At 43.3% G+C, this 20,608-nt stretch overlaps 2 protein-coding genes across 6 annotated transcripts in view; both read right to left on the bottom strand.

Moving 5' to 3' along the window:
• The window catches only part of tab2 (TGF-beta activated kinase 1 (MAP3K7) binding protein 2), a 53,227-nt gene that overhangs the window by 3,316 nt on the left and 29,303 nt on the right, over positions 1–20,608 (bottom strand). The window contains exons 2-7 of one of the 5 annotated variants that reach the window (XM_061051313.1): positions 15,622–15,817; positions 12,085–13,762; positions 7,143–7,303; positions 3,522–3,615; positions 1,243–1,338; positions 165–245 (exon numbers count right to left, since the gene is read on the bottom strand). In XM_061051313.1, the coding sequence (XP_060907296.1) occupies positions 165–245; positions 1,243–1,338; positions 3,522–3,615; positions 7,143–7,303; positions 12,085–13,762; positions 15,622–15,723 (2,212 nt within the window). In that variant the 5' untranslated portion in view covers positions 15,724–15,817. The remainder of the gene's footprint in view (positions 1–164; positions 246–1,242; positions 1,339–3,521; positions 3,616–7,142; positions 7,304–12,084; positions 13,763–15,621; positions 15,818–20,608) is intronic. The other 4 variants (XM_061051314.1, XM_061051315.1, XM_061051316.1 and 1 more) reach the window with 4 other exon arrangements.
• cdk19 (cyclin dependent kinase 19) overlaps positions 10,141–20,608 on the bottom strand; it is a 116,440-nt gene continuing 105,972 nt past the window's right edge. Inside the window, exon 14 of the transcript XR_009674927.1 lies at positions 10,141–10,209. The gene's annotated coding sequence lies outside the window, so the exon portion shown is untranslated. The remainder of the gene's footprint in view (positions 10,210–20,608) is intronic.

Below are 20,608 nucleotides of genomic sequence, written 5' to 3'. Positions count from 1 at the left end.
TTGAAAGACACAAGATGGTTGATGACAAAGGGAGGAGGAGGAGGAGGAAGAGGAGGAGGAGGAGGAGGAGGAGGGGGAGGAGCAGGAAGAGGCGGAGTGACAGATGAGGAGGAAGAGGAGGAGGAGGAGGAGTGACAGATAAGGAGGAGCACAGGGATACCAACCAAGAGGGGGAGTAGGGGAAGGAGCAGAAGGAGGCTCCATCATGAGCTCAGAGGTCACATTATATCTGCTTCCTCTCCTGTCTGGTCACAACATGATGATGGAGCAGAGCAGAGATTGATGGATGGAAGAATGGAAGAGAAAGAAGATGATTGGACGGATGGATGGACACCAAACAGGAAGGAAGAGAAGGGCAGAAAGCAGGAAATCACTTGTCAGTCAGAAGCAGTGTTAAAGCGTCTCGGGCAGATTTGTAATAGAATATAAGTTACAACTGACTACCAATATCCACAAAGTCCATGTGCAACTACGACTTAAGTCAATGTTCCTGTTTCCACAGCACGTTCTGTCTCAAATTCACACCAGGTCTATTTCTGATGGAGAATAGATCAGCCCAGACAGGAAGAGCGTCCGGTCAATTTCAAGTCCAAACAGACATAGAATGAACAAGAAATCATCCTCAGAAAGACAAAGCAACATGGTTGCATTCCCGGGTGATCTTGGAGTAGGACCCCCTTGAAAATGAGATGAAACATCTCAAGGGGCTATCCTACTGAATAAATTCAAATTCTCCTGTGATCTTGCGAACCTGTGAGTACAGCTGCTCAAGGCTGCGATCTCGCTCCAGAATCAGACCCAGTGGGGCAGGGCACACGGCGTCAGACTGAACCCAGATAGCATGGACTATGTGGAAATTGCGGGAAAGACTGTTTTTGTTTAAGAGGCTGGCAATTGGTCGGTTTCGCCCATTCTGATTCTTGTGATTGGGGAGTAGCAGCAGAGGGAATCACTCCCATGATTTCCCAGCAGCCTCGACATCATCTTTTGTAATTGTTTTGATTGAGTGGTGGTGGAATTGACATGCTCTGGCTTTAACAGTAGTTATGAATATGCTTAACACAGTCCTTGAAGTATTATAATCATAAAACAAAACTCAACCCTGACCACAGGCCTGACTTGATCTTAGCTGTTAAAGAAATATATTTATAAAGTGATGTGTGAGTAAAAACTTTAAAGATTGTAGGAAAGTGAAATAAAAAAAACATGCAGACATGTCCATGCAACCAGTTCTAAACTTACCAACGGATAAAGTACCTTTGGGTTTGGGTTGGACAGGACCAAGGAATCCAATGTTGTCATAAAAATTATGGATTGCACTGGGATTAAAGTGTGGTCCTGTAAACAATGGAAAGCCTTCCATGTGATAGTGGATATACATTTCTCATTATATACATGTACACACTCCAGCTTCACACATTAACCATCAATAGAAACAGTACAACAAGCATCACAGTGATGCAATCAGGCAGCAAGAGGAAGTATGTTGACAATAAAACAGAAATTAGAGCCCAACCGATTAATCGGCTGGCCGATATTAATATCGGCAGATATTAGCCTTTTGAGTGACTATTGGTATCGGCTAACTTTATCTCAGATATGCGCCGATATTACTCGATATACTCACCAGTCAAACAGCATTTAATTTGAGATTCATTGTATTAGACTAGCAGTTCTCTTTGACCAGCAGTGGAAGCTATATGGATTACAACAAACATTATCACTCTCCAGAGTGTTAAGTGGTGATGCACAGTTACTTTCCAGTTGAGTTGTCTTCGCTAAATATCTTTTCCACAAGTGTTTGATAACTGTGTTTCAGGGATCAACGCAATCAATATGTAAATCTTTTAGGGCTGGGAATCTTTGGGTCTCACGATTCAATTTAGATTCTTGTGGTCACGATTCGATTCAGAATCTATTTTAGTTTCGAAATGATTCTGGATTCATGATTCATGATTCAAAGTCTATTTTTGAATCAGTTCATACTTCAGGATCAACTCCAGTCATCTGTGAGGCTGGCTGAATTTATTGCTGCTCCATTTGGCATTTTACTAGGTTAAAGAGCTAGCATTAGCACTTAGTAGGGAAGGACTGATTAGCCACATTTCTTTTTTTTTTTTTTTTATCGATTTTTGGAAGTAAGATCTCTGAAGATAAGAATCTCGATTTGTATCTTTACAGATGCATAATCATAAAATATCATTCATCCATTTATTGTATTTACTTTGATGCTGCACTACGTCTCATGAAATGGCCGTGATCTAACGGCATCTTTACACACTGCGCTGGGGTTGAATCCCAGACATTGGGCCTTATCAGCTGACAGTTACAGAGGATATACGAAATGTTGAATTTAAGCTCATCCCTCCTGGACGTAGGTATAACGGTGCGTTCCATTTACTTGGATCTCGGAGCTGGGAATGACATCACAACCGAGTTAACCACGTTCAAGTTGGGCGTTGGCAACAAGTCGGACAAGCTACATGGATGCCTTAAGGAGTCCCTTTGTTTTGTTAGCTAATATCAGGCGATAACAACACACATGTGAATATAACATGACAGCATGTCCACAGATAGAACTTGCACGATAATATCGGAGTAATCAATTTAATTATGCAAAAAGTGAACATAGCTGTTAATAAACACAACAGATTCAGCTTGAACGTTACTGTTGACACGCGCAGCAGCCATTGGACTTTAACTGAGGCTACAGCAGGTTCTCTGAGTTTCTGAGTCCAAATTCCAACTTCAGGGGGGGTGTTCCTGATGACGTATCGTATACCTGAGCAAAACCCAAATTGGAATTTCCGATTTCCAAGATCAAATGGAACGCACCATAAAGTACCATCCTGCAAAACTTAACGATACAAGAATAGCAGCCATCTGTGATATTCTTATCCTTCTTAGCTTGATTGATGGTATAGTCTTGTTTTTATTTCTCTGCTTCTCTCTGATGGGTTACTTTATCTTGTTTTAGAGGTGGCTTATTATCTGAAGTATTGAGCACAGTTTTACTTCATCATGTCCTGTCGTCTGTATGTAAAATGAGGCCGACTCACTCACTGTAAACCGAATCTACCTACAGAAAAAGTAAGTAACCTCACCTCACCTTTATCTGAGACTGAGCTGAGTGAGAGGCAGAGTTCATTTTGTGAGCGGCTTCATGCTTCCCTTCACCTGCGTAAACTGGTTGTTATGCAGTTTGACCTCTAGCGCCAGTTGAGTGCTGCCAAGGGGGCAATAAATCCCTCGTTACCAACCAGCAGCAGGATGCAATTCAGGAAGAGCTGATAGTTAACGGCACAATGGCAGCAACTGACTGCGTGTGCTGAGAGGATGTGAGTGACTGGCCAGACCGACGACCTAATGCTGCAGAGTTTGTGATCCGATCTGACCTCCCCGGCTCAATGACTAACAGTTAACTTTACATTGTAACACGATATAAACACATATAATAGAAGTTTAAGCATGAACATATTTTAAATGAAATATTAAGAGAGGGTACAGAAACATAATCCTACCTCTTGTTTGAATGAGATCAATTTCTTTGGTGAGACAGTCGATGTCGATCTGCAGTAACCGGTTTTGGCATCGCAACTGCTTCATTTCCTCGATCTGAAAGAGAGTGAGACAGGAAGAGATCAGCAGGCGGGCAGGACAGCTGCAGACACAGGCAGATGAGTGGTAGATGGTGTCAGTAGCTTTTTCCTAAATAATAAAAATACAGACTTATACTAAAGTAAAGCTGCTTAATCATCACTTCTGGACCTCTATACATGTGTGGTGGTGACTGTGTCTGCAGAGACTCTGTGCTCTGACTGGATTTTAATGTTCTGGTTTGTTTTGGTTGACTTTCGACATTTTCGGGCGGGGAGCTGGTGTGTATCCTCTCAGCCAATGACAGCACACAGGGGAGTTTAGGAGTGGATACAATTCAGTGATTGGATGTGATTCAAACTGGCTAATATGATGGCCGTGGCTGCGCGGCAAAGAAGAGAAAATATTATCATTGTGAGGAGGAGAAACGCAGAGCAGATAAAGCTCGTTCTAAAACGAGGGTGGTCTGCTTTCTGTTGGACAGGCAGGTGACAAACACCGGTGGTTAGCTTGTGCTAGCGTCCGGAAGCTTTTTAGTGTAGATACAAGCAGTAAACATACACACTATGTCCTGCATTGAGGGTGCGCTTCTGGAGGCCCAGGAGGAAGGGCCTAGTTTGAATGTAGTGTTTACTAGCTGCAACGAACATTTCTACTGACTCCACATTTAAAGAGGACATATCATCTCCCTTCTCCATCTTTTCAAACAGTCCCCTGTGGTCTAAATGAAACATCTGTGCTGTGCTTTGGTCAAAATATAACATGAATCAAACACCAGAGGAGGTTTGTGACCCTGTATGAACCAGCTCTCTCAGAACGCTCCGTTTTGGTGTGTGTGTCTCTTTAAATGTAATGAGCCCCCCCCCTGAGTTTTCACTCATCTGTAGCGAGAATAAAAATGGCCGACCTGCGCAAAATTTTGTTCTAGGCTGGGGGTGGAGTCCATGGGTGGAGATACCGGGGGAGGGGAGGGGAGGGGATTTTTTTTTTTACCAGAATCCCACTGTGACATCACAAGGAGAGCACATTTGAAACAGAGCATTTTTCTCTGTGTTGTAAGACTTATGCAGACCACAAACAAAGGACTGGATGGGTTTATTTCACATTTTATGGGTCAGTAGACACTCAGGTTACCCAAATATATGTTCAAAAACACTGAACAAGTTGATTTTTCATAATATGTCCCCTCTAAGTTTTTTCCATATTCTTTTCCCTTTTGCTATTTCCAATCCTTGAAGGGCCAAGCTGTCAATCAACAGGTTTTATATTCTTATTAATGTATGTATCTATTCCTCTCTTTATGTAGGTGCATTGACCTTCTATTTCTCGACAATCCTACGACTCTGTAGCTCTCAGGCCATTGTGCTTTCGAGTCAGTGGAGCCGATCTGTTACCGTGTCAGCAGCAGAGCTGGCTCGGCTCAGTAAACAACACTGAAGCAAAGAGCTACTGAGCTCAGCAACAGCAGCCAATTAACCCTCCGCAGCCTCTTTCCCCCGTCCGTAGACTCCGACTGTAATAGCTGACAGAACAGCTGACTCAACAAAGAGCTAAGAGCGGCACTTCATCTGAACCCGAGAGGTTTCAACAAACTCACTGCAGCAAGTGTAACATAAACACAGAGCTATACAGAAAAATAAATATGGAAGGACACGTTCACTTTGTTTGCTTTTCAGCTCCCCTGTTTGAGCATTCTCTCTGCAGGAGCTGCAGAGCCTCACTTACAGAATTAACTGTGAGGTGAATCTGACGTTGTGAGTTTGATGTTATGAATCTGACCTAATGAATCGAGCTCTGACAGTCTGAAAATATGGACGGATATCGGAATAATCACAAACAAAGCCATGATAAATATTGTATAAAAATATAAACCAGTTTTTAATAATATCCTGCAGCCAGACCCTTTCTTGGAAGGGCCACCCCAGGTACCACCCCAAAATCCAAATCTATACATTTTTGTTTTGAGTCCCTAAAGAATCTGGCTTAGAAGACGTATGTTACCTAATTGCGTAACTTTCAAGTACTCATCATTAGTGGGGATACAAAGGGTGGAAAAAATACTGTTCATTTGCATGTGTGTGCCCACAAACTGCATATCACCCCTGCTTAGATCAGTGCCCCAGGTAGGCAACCCCAGTAATGACAGAGAGTCTGGACAAGCCCCTGCCTGCAGCCGTAAAAACCAGTCAAATTTCTCTCTCCAGTACCAAACCGGAAGACGCACCTGTGTAGATAATAAACACGGTGTGGACGGCTGTTACGCGTCTTCACTGAGTGAAACTAGCGCTAGATGCTAAGATCTCATAGTTACGTCCAGTGAACCTCTAAAGAGAAAGGTAGAGAGAAAGGATACTCCTGCAGATGCGTTTTAGCTTCTTATGCTAACAGATCTCATGTTAGAGCTGAAGTGAAACAAACCACAGGGAGACACAACTTAAATGTTTCCGCAGCGTTTTCTTTTTTGCCTCCAGATAAACCTCTGAAGGAACCTAGTTGTAGTTTAGTAAATAGTGACCCTAAATCTTGGCGTACAATGAACAATTTCAGGCCAATATAGAGCAGATATTTGAGTCGTACAACTCATTTTGAAGTTGGACTAAATTTCAGCCCGAACGAATGGCGTCAGTCGTGCAGTGTTCACTGAGTCAGGACGTCCGATCAGGATGTGAACAGCTGCTCAGTCAGTTTCTGACATGTTTGATATTTTAGTCGTACGCCTGCACACAATCGCACAGTGTATGCAGGCGTGCAGGAGCAGATTCCCCGACTCTGGGGCTTTTTCCCTCTGATTTTACCTACACAAACTGACAGACAGCGTCTAATATCACCAATGGCAACAGCAGGCATGCATGTTTAATCCGTCTCCCCCTCCTATCAGGAAAGAAATGTTGGCAGGAAATATCTGTGGACCTCCAGTTGACAGGGAATATATGATTTAGCTGCTAGTTAGCTTGTGTTTATTGGTATGCAGATTGTGGGTAGGTATTTCTCTGTGTGTGTGTGTGTGTGTGTGTGTGTGTGTGTGTGTGTGTGTGTGTGTGTATGTCTGTGTGTGTGTTGGAGAGAGGGTGCGAGAGCATGTTTTAGCGGGTGTGTGTAGCCAAGTTGAGCTGTGCATACGAGACAACTGAAAACAGCCTCCATCTGTTGAAGGTTTGTGTTGAAAATTGTGAACGCTCGATCCTGATTTCACTCTCAGTGTGGGCTCTCGGGTCGTGCCTGACAATCGGGTCGTACAGTGTGAGCACATAAATCGTGAGCTTTGGTATTGCATTGAAAAACGATTCAGTCGTGCGACTTCTCTACAATTGTGTAGTGTATGCTGGGCTTAAAAGACTGCAGGTTTTAAGAAATCAGAATAATTTGCTTTGAAAGTCCCGCTGATGATTACTGTTCTTAAATGTGAATATCAAAATGACTAAATCTAGGGTTGCACGGTCATCTCAGGTTGTAGTTGTAAAAGCCCATTTAACATAACGGCCCCTCATTGGCCCTGAAGAAAAACACATTGGACTTAATGTCGTAAATCAGTGCATGAAGCTTACAGAAGGAATTTGGGAGGCCGAGTTGGATCTCTCCAGCCGTCTCCTAGTCAGGTCGTTCTCCATCTCGTTGACCTCCTCTTTTAGCTTCTCCAGCTTCTTCTTCTTCAGCTCCAGCTCGTGCCACAGCCTGTCCATGCGGGCCTTCTGGTGGACCAACAACGCTGGACAACACAAACACACACACACACACACACACACACACACACACACACACACACACAACATTGTTAGAAATATTCTCCTTGCTGCATTATTCAAACATGACACATAATAAGAGTAAACTTCTTAACAAGTCAGGTGATCAGATCCTGGTTTTAAACATCCAGTTTGGGTTGTCAGGATTACTTTGATCCATAAAATCAGGATCAGCCTGATCCCAGTAGATGACTGATTCATTTACAAGAGAGTGGATATTTTAAGGGTTTTTTTATATATATTTTTGCAGTAAAATTGTATTTTGCTTCATTGACAGCGTAGATAAGATAAAAATGAGGGACGTAAAACAATAAATGATTTTTCTTTATGAAATATTTCAAGAAAAAGCAACATAATCAAAAGTTATCTAATTCAAAACAGCTGTGAGGAGCTTTCTGTTTGTGTGGATTTTGGCACCCCCCTGTGGACAAAGTATGTAATGTGAAATCCCTATGAAGGGCTCATATTCTCCTCCTGTTTGAACCAGTTTAAATAAGTCTCAGAGCTCCTCAAAACATGTGTGTGAAGTTTCTTGTTCTAAATCCACTCTGATCCTGTATTTGACCATGCCTATAAACCCCTCTATTTCAGCCCTGCTCAGAACAGGCTGTTTCTGTGTCTGTACCTTTAAATATGTAAATGGAATGTGTCTGACCACGCCCCCTCTCTGGAAGGACTTGGGTGTCTCTGGCTTTCTTGCTCCATGTCCTATTGTTTACAGTGAGAAGGCAGACTCAGAGGGCAGAACAAACACCTAGCTGTGGGAGTGTCACCCACCTGGGGGAGGGGTTACTGCCCTTTGTGATGTCATGAAGGGAAAACCTCCAAAATGCCTGTTTGAGCACACATTTTATGAAAAGTGGAGCAGGGAGAAGACGGAGGGGATGGACTTTTCTCATGATTGGGGGGTTTGTAGACAGACTCGGGACACAAATTAGAGTCAGAGAAACATGGTGAAGTGTATTTTGCATAATGTGTGACCTTTAAAGCTCTAGTAATACGGATTTAGAGATCCTCAAAAGCCTGTATTTGGATCTAGTTAATCCAGTTTTTCTTTGAACAACAGGGATGAAACATTGAGCTGGATTATGTGATCCTTTGTAGAAAAGAAGTGGAATCATTTATTCTGGATTAAACCTTTGAACGTCCGGGCCAAGGAGATAATGATAGATTTAAAGATACAACACTGGCTGATGTCTATCTACCAGTCGATCACAATTCCTGGAGCATAAACACCTATGTGTTAAAAGGATTGGCAGGGAAACTACACACGACAAACAAGATTCCTGTACTGTCCGTATATTTGGAAACAGAAAGACCCATCCCGATAAGAACAGCGCTGCAGGCAAACTGTGCTGCAGTGTTTTCATGACTGTGCACATGATCTGCTGCAGCGTGTTGCTCATAACTCATGATTTCTCCCGTATCTGTTGACAGGTCGAAACACCTCCTCCACTGACACTCAATGATAAACAACTCCCTTTCTGTTGCTTATCAAAACACAAAAGTCACTTTTTAAACGTATGGGGTGATAGTCTCTGTGGGAAATGTCAACCTGATGATTACAAACTCATTCTCAGCGGTTTGTTTGACATGAGGGACAAAGTGTGAGAGTATAAAACAGTAAAGAATCTCCACACTGAACTTGTTGTTCATTATATCGAACAGTGGTAAAGTCGGCCTGCTCCCCTACCGAGATATCCAAACAGATGTGGATAAACTGGAGACGCCTCACAGTTTTCACGCTCTGATGAGAAAAACAAGCTTCTTGTATTGATTAAAAACTTTGTTACTCTAAGTTCTGAAGTAGACTCATTGAAGTTAATAACTGTTCAAAAAATGATCAAATTATTAAACCCTGCGTCCACCTTTTTCTGAGCGTCAGCATCGTTGTCATTTGTGTTCAATGAGTAGAGAGCGTTTGTTGCAAGAGGCAGCCACCAAGACAAAATGTCCAGCCCAAGTATTTTTTTCCCCAAGCGCTACACCGTTGTTGTGTACAACGCTTCATCCAAGCGCTCCCGAACGCACAGTCAGTGCTTTTCTGCCAGAAAAAAACGCTTGGTGAACACAGGGCCTAAGAGGGTTCATATGCTCCCCTGTGGTTTGTGATTTATCCTCATGAATGAAAACAGTTTTAAATCCCTCTTTTTCAAATGCCTGCAGAATCAAAGGATCACGTCTTTCAGCTCCAGGTGTTTTATTTGATGAAGGGCCGTGCATGACTGATATCGGATTAGGATTTGGCAGCGCATCATAAAGCTATCCACTACTGGTTCCGTATTTTTTTTAACCTTGCAATAAAACATTTTCATCTGAATTACTTTTTTTAGTGCTTCAAGAACTCCCTCCCCCCGCCCCCTCCTTTCTATAGTTGATGCTCACGCAGGTTGCCATGTGGTGGACACTGAAGCTTCAGTGTTTATCCATCTCTGCATGGGTTTGTAAACCTTTCTGCCTTCTAACCTCTCTCCAGTTTTCAAAAGCATCTCCAATATTGATCCTAGTTTGAGCACATTTCTGCTCGTGGAGCTTATTAGAAACATGCAGAGGCTTTTTAGGTCGGGTACAATCACTTCTATCTGAACCACTTTTCTTGATCACTTCCATCGCTGCAACACCTGTTGGTTTGACCTGATAACTGCTCTCATATCTGGTAAACCGAGGGGCGTCCAAAACGGCCATGTGGTGGTGCCTTAAAACCTCCTACCTTCTCTGGTCCAAACAAATCCAGAGCATTCAGGACCAAAATCTAAAGTTAGAAGGAGGACATACTGCATTGTTGACAGAGAAGACAGAGCTTCAACATGGCATGTTTCCTTAATGTCTGATCATATAGTAAGCTCACTTTATCATTTCAGTCACTAGATATCTTACAGATTGATCCTTTAATGTCCCATTATTTGCGTAAAAGTACAGAGCGAACCATACAGAAAAAAGATCATTAGAAGGCTATGTTATCTTTGCATTCATTGTGCAATCTGTGGAGCATGACATCACTTACACTCCTCTTTACAGCCAGTTTCATTGATTACAGGAGAAGCTTAGCTTGCAGAAATATTCAACCCGACTCTTAGAAAGCTACAATAAAAGCAAAGTGCAACGGCTAATAATGACTGCAAGTTTCAGCAGAGTAGTTGTAGGACACCGGGTCAGAAGGTCAGCATCAGAGGCAGCGTGCCCGATGTAAAGCCCCTCTTGTTGGTAGTCACTGCAGTGCAGGAGTCACAGCTGGTGACTCACACGTAATACAGTGAAAAGCCCAAAAAAGGTAAGAGCAGTGTGCTCCGACATGTTTGACTCACACCACAGAATCTGCCAGTCTCAGGGGTCGTCAGAGCAAACACAGCATTTAGTGTGGAGGACTCACACTTCAGTCATCGCAGCGGCCCCTGAACGAGCGAGTCACCTTTGCTTTTACGTAACTCACAGACATGCACAAAGTTAAATTTGCTACACTAACTGAACATGCAGTCACAGCAAGTACACTCAGTTTTGGTTTAGAACTAAATAGAACAGTCAGAGTTATGGAGAGAGACTCCTAAAATCACACAGTATACTTTAAAGGAAAATTACTTTCTTGGCCGGGCGCAGTGGAAAAAGCATTTCGACCAACTGCTGGCAGCAAAACAACTTCACAATATAAATTATTGGTAAAAGAGGCCCTTATCACTTTGCACTTTTAAGCTACTCCACATGTACTAAACAACCAATAAACATTGAAGCAAACAGCTGCTGTCATGACATTAAACTGTGTTTGACTTTGGATTCACAATTGAAACTCATTTTGGACACTAGTGTGCTTAGTCCAAGCTGTCTACATTAAAGGAGGATTCTGTATTTTTAAAACCGGGGCCAATTATTTCCAAATCTTTTGTTTTCCCCAAACAATCGGGGTCAAAAAGGTACAAAAAGTTTAAACTCTTTAATCGATGGCTGCAATGTAATCTTTAGGGCACATGCACCCAATCAGGCCTGTTCGTGGTACCTACAGTCTGTAAATGTACTATGGGAGGTAGAGCATTCAGTTATCTGGTCCCTCTCCTCTGGAATCATCTACCAGCCGGGGTCCAGGAGGCAGACACACTCTGTACTTTTAAGAATAGACTTAAAAGTTTACGTTTTTATAGCTCTTATAGTTAGGGCTGATGCAGGCTTAGACTACCGTGGGAACTGGCACTTAGAGCTCATGAGCTCTCATGTCTTGTAGGTTCCCCAGGATTGTTGGTTGGGGCGGCCTGCTGCTATATTGCTATGGACCCCACCCAGTTTCAAGACCGATGCAGAGCTGGCTTAAAACTGAAGCTTCAGTGTCTATGCCATGGCATGTCTAGGGGGGAGACTCTCTCCAAAGTTTGGATCGCAGTACCCTATTCTAATGCTACGTGTCAAAGTTACATATTGCTCCTTTAAGTGCTGGTTATTGCCAACAACGGGCTCACATTGTTGTCTGACAACATCAAAACACAGAAATAGCTCATTAGTTTGGTGTACTGTATAACTTGGTTATTTGATTGGATGGCGGATTGTACTGTAGCTGCTACACTAGCTGCTAGCTAAAGTAATCAACTGTAGTAATTCCAACATTTCTTTGTTATTGTTAAACCCTAAAATATGTAAAAAGGATTAAAAAGTCTCCTTTATCTCTGTGTAGAGTCTTTATTACTAACTTGAGGTCATGAGAACCGATCTGTGAAAATGTAATCAACATATGAATTTACAGTGCTTGTCTTTTTGTAAAACTCACCTTGTGTGTACGCTGCATCATCAGAGCCCATGCTGAGTCTGCGAGGCTCACTCGGCTTCTCCCTGTGCGGAGACAGCGGGTCTGAGAGGTGAAGGGGGTCTGGCTCCACATAGTGGTGGTCTGAGGGTAGACTGAGGAGGTTGTTGGGCTCAAATGTAGGGGACACCACCCCGGGGGACACAGCTGGGGGCTTATTGGGGGACACTGTGATTTTAAAAGTGTATTTGGTATTGGGCTGAGTCACAACCACGCGAGGCGATGATGCTGTGCCTCCTCCTCCCACAGACGCGCGGGACTTAGGAGGATGGTGGTGGATGTAGGCAGGGCCCATGCTCACTTGGCCCCCCAGGTTCCTGGCCCCCGAAGGCCCCTGCAAGGGAGTGTTGGCTGAGATGTAGACTGTGGGGGGGTTCCTGCCCCCACTGTCATCACTGGAGGCGTTGGCTGAAATGTAAAACTTTGGCTGGGAGCGGGAGCCGGCTGAGGCCATGACGGCCTCCTCAGAGGGGGTGGTAGCAGCAGTAGGCGGGCTGGCAGAAATGTAAACAGTGGGCTGGCTGCGGCTCAGACCCGGGCATCCAATGGAAAGAGGAGCGGTGGGGACAGTAGCCACACCAGTTGAAGATGAGCAAGAGGAAGGGCAGGATGAGGAAGTTGAGGAGGACCGGGGCCCACCGCTGGTCCGCAGCACAGCCGTCGTGGTTGTTGAGTTGCTCCTCTGAGGAGATTCAAGTTTGATCTCTATCTGATTCTTCCGCGGGCCTGTGGAGATGTTCTGAATGTTGTACTGGCTGATGGTGGAGAGGGAGGTGGGCATGACGGAGGAGGAGGAAGATGAAGAAGAGCAGGAGGAGACACCAGAGGAAGAGGCCTGGCTTCCAGTTGGAAGAAAAGACGGCGCCTGGGGGTTTGTGGGGGAGCTGATTGGCATGTAGACATGAGAGGTCTGGTGGCCCTGGGTCTGTGAGGTATGTGAAGAGGAGGCGTGCTGAGGGCTGGACCAGGAGCCGGGGTGTGAGATCTGGTAGATCTGTTGCTGGGGCTGAGAAGTGGGGCTGTACTGGGCCCTGCCTCCCTGCTGCTGGTTCTGCCGGTTGGTACCGGACTGGCTAACGTAGGGCCTGATGTAGATAGAGTTACCCTGTGGACTGCTGAGGCCCGACTGCGGCCCACCATGTATGTGCAAAGATGTGGGGGTGTTGCGGCCTGTCTGGATATTGGGGGCTAGCGTGACGGTGATTGGATTGAAGCGAGGAGTCTGCTGGACACCCATAGTCGGCCCTTTGACTCCCAAAGGGTAGAGTCCGAGGTGCTGTGGAGGCTGCGGTTTGCGTGTGGGCTCCATCACACCAAAAACATTGAGGCTGGAGGGCACCTGCACAGGGGCGGACTGGGGCTCCTGCTGAAAGAAGTCACTGTTGGGGGCCTGGCTCGTCTGGAGGGGCCCGTCACTCAGGCTATGGGCAAGAGTCCGACTGCCGTTCATTCTCAGGCCGTCCCGAACCGGGGCCGCATGCACATTCTGAGACTGCAGGCCCAGGTTAAGCTGGGTCATGTGATTACGGAGCCGGGTGTAGCTGGGGTCGTCGGAAAAGCTGAGGTTTCCTTCTTCACTGTACAGGTAGCCGGGACTGACCTTGGACAAGTATTCACAGCAGGCGTCCAAATTGTTTTTGTTCTGAAAGAAGGAGAGGGAAAGTAAACTCATTATACCATAACAGTTCAGGTGAGAATCTAAAGGTGACGTCTAAAAGGTGAAAAGAAGTCATGGCATTGACAGCATTTTTTTTTTTTTTTTTTTTTAGTTTGAAACACAGGCAGCAGTGGGAAATCAGTTTGAAACATCCCGTTTAAATGTTTAAGAAACATAGGGAATTCATTCTTTATAACTTTGCCATCTTTCTGAAATATCGTCATGACAACATGACATTGTGTTGTGTAAAACTTTTATATACTATCGTTGGCAGTGGTTGGCCATGATCTATCCATATCAAAATCTAAAGTAGAAATCATTTAATGTAGAGCAGGAGTTAAATAACCTTTAAGATAAACAGATATTATGGAAAAAACATTTGAAGATCATCCAAAAAATTAGACCACAATTAGTAAATACTGATGGAGACAATTTATATATATTACAGGTGAAACAATCAGATTGCATCAACACTCATTAAATGAGTATCTATGGTTAGCTTAGAAATAATATCTTCATGTAGCAACCGCCTATATTAAAAAAAGGAAGCCGATGCTGAAGTGCAAAATTCCTCGAGTTCCTCGAGTTCCTCCAGTTCCTCGAGTGTCCACTAGAGGATGGCTGCAGAAGCACCAGAAGTCACATACACACCCATTCAAAGAAGCCTGTTTTTACAGCAGAATTTAACATGTTTACAGTCTGGTTTAAAAAACAAAAAGGTCTGATGGGCACAAACTGTTATTGTTAATTTTTTTGACAATCATCCATTTTGATTTCATGAAAGATAAGAGTTATTCACAATAAAGCGCAACGGTGTAACGGTTTGTCAAGAGGCTTAAAAACCGCCTCAACTCCAACTCTTACCCTGTCGTTAGGTTGACTGAAAGTTAGGGTGAGACAGGATTTTCAGCAGAGACCGCTAGGGATGGGACAGGGGTGCCGCAAGGACCTCCGGGCCCCATGAAAAGATTTCACATTGGGCCCCACCACCACAGCCCAAACTACAAATACGTCATCAAATAAATCTGAATTAGATTCTACCACACTTAAAATGAGGCTGTAATAGTTCTCAGTTCTGAGCTAACCTTTATTCTTCTAACACTGCTTTATCCTGACTCTCACCTGACGTTAAATTTTTTGTTTTTTAGGTAGAAGTAGCGGACTCAGTTTTAATGCTAGCCTGACAACATTGATATCACATGAATTTATAGTTTAAATACCGTTACAAAGTTGACTCTTTTTTACTGTGATGTAATGTTTTTAATGAAATAGGGTCGTATGAAATCGTACCTATGAAGGGTGATCAGATACATTTATACATGAAACACAAATATCATCCAAACAAGACATGGTGCTGCAGCCTGTAACATCACTCACTCTCACTCTTGACTCGACTGACCGCTGATAGATCAATCCAGTAGACAGCATGGGGCGGACTAAACCACTTTGCACATTCGGTAGGGGTGAGAGGGGCCTCCAATCCACATTCCAGAAAGGAATTCTGAATGTTTGTTTATTTATTCAGACAATTTTAGTTATCTTATTGCAGTTATGATTTAGAGAAAAAATTTTAATAAATGTATATTTTTATTTCAGACCCATTAAGGGCCCCCCTCCCCACTGGGGCCCTGGGTAGTCAGTCCCACTTTTCTCCCCACTATGATGCTCCTGAGATGGGACTCCAAAGCCCCCTGCAGGAACAGATGGGTGATGCCACTCATATTTACAGTCTATGGATATTCCCTAATTTGACTGAGTGTGACTATGTTTCATAACCTGATGTGACCTGATGTAACGTTCAGGCTTAGCAGAAATCAGATTTTCTGGTCTTTGGACTGACTCACCTGTAGAACACACTGGGAGACAACACCCTCTGGGACTTCAGGGAACTTCTGGCGCAGGTCTTGCAAAACCTGAATGTCAATCTGGTAGCTTCCCTGGGCCATTCGTATGTTGCCAGGTCAGGACTGCTTTCTTTTTGTCTTCAGTTCACTTCGGGTGTCAGTTGTGGCAGTAAGCAGCCTTCATCTTGAACATCATCTGAAATCAAACAAAGAAAAAATGGAAAAAAACTTATGAGAAAACAAATTTCTCCCCATATGATCATACATAAAAGGTGTGTTTTTGGACCAAACAGTTCTGGGGACTTTTTGAAGAGGAACTATCCAATAGGGAGTTCCCTGAGATCAACACACCCTGGGGACTTTTTTTCAGTCTGTATTCGCACCGCTGCCACTTTACGATATCAACCGTTAGCTACTTGCTAGAGCAGAGTCACTTACGCAACATTACTGAAAATATGGAGGATGCCGTGGTGGGAACTCTGCCTTTATTGTGTGTGATTGGGTTTATGAACACAACAGAGTTTGAAAGGAGATGTGTGAGCTGATATGAGGCATTTGAGAGAGTAAGAGGATGGACAGCAAAGAGGTATTTGTAGTATTTCCTCCGTCGAGTAAACACTACACCATAATACCTTGACTTCCTTGTTGGTCCATTTGTCCTTTTCTCGGAGCGTTTACTGATTGCTTATGTACTAATGTTTACAGTGGGATTTAAAAATGGTGGTTGCTGGTACTGGATTGGCTGGAAGAGTACCTAAGAAGGAGCGAATAAAAGTTCCTCTGAGCAGGGTCCTAGGAACTAAAACAGAGGGTTCCAACTGTTCCTAGAACTATAAAAAAAAAACAAAGTCCCTGCAGTCTGAAAAACGCCTATACAGTACACATACAGAACGGATTCTGAAAATAGTAATGACCTGGAGAACTCAGTTCAGTGACAAAGAACGAAGCAAGAGGAAAGGAAGGAGCCAATGTGGTCAACTGCAGCTACACTCTACAAGACATCCGTCAGACATTTGAGGTTGACTTTTTTATTATGCCTGGGAGCTTTCAAAACAGGATTTCAGAGATCCTCAATGAGAATAGATGGCATGCAGTCCACAAGCCCTCCTCCCCACAAAGCCCCCTTAATAAAAGAGTAGCAGTGGGAGGAAACCACCTTTGACTGACTGCTGGGAAAAACAGCCTTCCACATTGGCTTATTGAGGACAGAGAGGGGGCGAACCCAAGTCTAGTCTGGAGGCAGATCGCCACGTAAAGATCTGTGAAGTTCCAACATAAGGCACCGCTACAGAACAGTTGATTCCCAAGAATCCCTGCTGACACTGCAGTACAGAGATACTGAGCTCCAGGGCTATACACTGTGTTTGACCCCGACTGTCTCGCACACATGAACACGAGCCACGTTCATTTTATCCCTTTTTACTTAATTTACCAAAGAGGAAGTTTGTTCAAAGGCCAGGACAGCTTACTTTCTGAAAATCCTGTAGTTAAATGATTTGGAGTTAAAGGGGAATGCTGGTGTTTTTAAAACTGGGACTCAGGCCAGGTTCTGGACTGCTTTGACTGGGGGGGCGTTAAGTAATGTTGACTGGTCACTTACTGTCCTAAGGCACTCTATAAGTGTTCGTTAAGACTGTATGCTATAACGTGCATGGTTTTATGTTTTCTAAATCTAAAGCAATGAGCAACATAAATGCAGTGTTGGAATTGATTTCAGCAATTCAGAAAATCCACATATACAGAGGACGGGGTCTGTATGAATGGGGGCCCAGAAGTGATGACTGAACGGCAAGTCTTTTTTAGGAAAAAGCTACTATCTTTAACAGTATTCTTAAGGTGATAAAACACTCAGAAACAGACGAAATTGAGCACAATTTAATCAAAACTGTCTGTGGGAAAACACTGTAGGTTTGGTTTGGAGAGTGTGGCTACATAAGCGGCGCTAGTACCGCCAGCCTTTGGTCCTCCCTGCAGCGTAACATCCACATACCGAGCTGAATGTAGTTACGCATTCCTCCGGTGGACATGCCAGTTTAACCAGACAGAACCTAGATACAACTTTATCTCCATTTTCTAGATCAAAATGTTGACAAACTGTGCTGTTCTTACAAGATGCTATCCATTCACTGTGCTTGATTACATCCAGGTAGAAGAGCGAGGACAGTCAGCCCATTAAAGTCTGCATGAAACGCAACTTAGAGAGTATATAACTGCTGTGTTGTGCCGTATTTCCTAATGAAACAGCATAGAATCGATCACAAGTGGAAGGCGACACATGACATTGGAATGCACCCTGTTAGCGTCGACAAAGTGTTGTTTTCAGCAATTCAAAAATAAATTACTAATGGTTTAGGAATCATGCATATCAACGCATTTGATTTTAAACCACATTGTATTTTTTAGACAAAAAAGTGCTTCAAAATAGTTTTAAAAAACAAATCTTTCCGCCTGGTTTTCCTGCCTCAGACCGTCATTTAGATATTGCGTTACTCCAGATGTTGCTTGTTGAATTCTGCAGGGTTTTTTTTTTAGAAGCTGATTGGCTGTTGATACAGGTGACTAGCTTGACATTTACAAAAACAGCCACTGATGATTTTACAAGCTGAGTTGCAGAAGGGGCCGTCAGCGCCTCGGCTCAACTCTGAGGCTTGACGCACCATTTTACAATTCTGCAACTTTTCTCTGCAATGTAAAAAAAATGAAAGTTTTCTGTCATATTGAATCTTTGGTCTGATTTGGACTGAAGCATGCTCAGAGGACCTTGTCTGCATAGCTATGTACTGTATGGATGTAAACAATCTGAATCCTCCTGCAGTGTAAAAAAAACACAAACGCGCTGTGATCATAATTAACAATAAAACATAGAATCATAGTTTTTTTTTTTGCCGGGGTATTCAGATTTTGCACTTTGAAAGGGGGCTTCAAACGTAGGTAAAACACTGCTTTTTAATACTGTATTGAAACAACATCTCTGCAAATATAACAGTATTTGTTCTAGAAAACTCACTAAAGCAGGTAAGGCTTTGTTCTCATTCACTACTCGACTCATGTTTAAAAAAAAAAAGAAAATAAATACTTGTCCAGGGATTCCACCTGGCCCACTCTGAGGTACACACTCACTTCTCCAATCATTACCGCAGCGCGTTACGGGACCACAAACAGAGACGTAGAGCGGATCAGTCATGAGAACATGAAGTGTCAGAGCATGACAGCCATGTCTTGTGTTATCCCACACTATTCTTCTGACCGCACTCTGTCGAAACCTCTTCCTGAGGGAAGTTCACATATGCCATTCAAAACACATGTGACACATGAAGCACACCCTGTTCTGCTCCGTGCAGATCAACACAGAGTGAGGAAACAAATGAGGAGTCTTTTTAAAGCAATCTTAAAACATCAGTGAAAGTCAATTTTGAGGACTGAAATAACCTATAACAATTTTAACAGACATTCGAAGTGAAGCGTGTGCCTCAGATAACACTGGCCTGTTATTTCCATCAAGAAGACAAAGTATTTCTCTGAGCAGCTGTGCTTCTTTGTGAGCAATGAGGATGTCATAACAGAGAAGTCGTAAATCGGCTTTGCAAAACATCCGTATGTAGCTGATAACAGAAGGAGCTTTTTGGCTAAGGTTAATACTCTGGTGCCAGCTGCAAGGAGACAGACCTGGGCTATTCAGAAACCCCCCTTTGACCCCTGTGTGCAGCAGGAAGGAAACATACTTTTCTCAGAGATTATCAGATTATCACTCTGTGCTACCAAGGTAGATTCAATCACTTTCTAATGTAAAAGGAGGCTTTTGTCTGAAACTCTTTTAAAGCTTTTGTAAGATACGTTTTCACTTTCTCCTCGCTATCAGTGATAAATGTGACCAGACAAGGATGGAAAACAAACATTATCTATAAACTGGAAGTAGTTTTACAAAAAAAAAAAGATTCCTTTAATGGAGACATTGGGATTATTTTACTTAACACAATGAATTAATTAGAAATAAATAACACATTTCAGTGCCTGTATATTGTTTTCCAAAAAATGCAAACATCTAAATGAACACCTGAGATTTGATTGTCTTATATGTGATAGTCCTGCACCTGCCAGACAACATATCAGACAATGTATGCCAGTGACAATCTACTACAGACTGTGGAGTAGGGATGTTTTCAGAAGACTAACTTCCTGGTCAGAAGAACAGAAAATTACATTCTGTTAGAAGGTGGAGTCAGCAGCAATGTTGGTTGCAGTTTGTAAACAAAACATTCAAACTGGGCCCCTCCTCCTGGTATCATCACCACCAAGAAGAGCACACTCACTGTAGGATGTAGTGTCTACGTTTACTGCTTGTACCTACACTGCAAGCTACCGCGCGCTAGCACAAGCTAACCGTTTGTGTTTGGCACCTGCCTGTCCAACAGAAAGTAGAACAACTCCATGTCCACGGGTGAAAGCTCACCGAAGGTTCCACTTGTTTTGGAACAAGATCGAGAACAAGACATCCACGTCCGTCATATTTACAACTCAGACGGGATAGAACCGATCACAAGTTAGAAGGCGTGACATAACGTTGGAATTAATTTAATTGGATCATTTGCTATGCAAACCAGAGGAAAACGTTATGCCATATCTTATATATTACAAGTTCAGAGCCAATCATTCTGCTACCAGTAAGGCGTCTTCCATCTCCTCCAGTGGATTGAGCAAATTTAGCCTACCAAAAATAAAGCCTTCAGAGTTATGCACTTCTTTTGATGTCTGAAACATACTAGGTTTACATGTCCCTGTTTAGTTTACATGCCAAAAGACACCAGTACCGCACAGAGCCAGAGAACAACAGTCTGCCATTCAGGCTCAGAAGGCCGGGCAGCTCAGCCGTTGTGGGAAAGGAAACTCACTACTTGGCAGCTAACCCAGTTACAGGTCAACAGTGTGGTTGGATTGTTTCCTGGCTTCAAAAACAAAAAGGTCCACACCTCTTAACTGTACACAATTA

This window comes from Labrus mixtus, chromosome 12 (assembly GCF_963584025.1).
Source record: "Labrus mixtus chromosome 12, fLabMix1.1, whole genome shotgun sequence".
Lineage (NCBI taxonomy): Eukaryota > Metazoa > Chordata > Actinopteri > Labriformes > Labridae > Labrus > Labrus mixtus.
The sequence above is the reverse complement of the archived record's forward strand: the minus strand, read 5'-3'. Positions and strand labels throughout refer to the sequence as shown.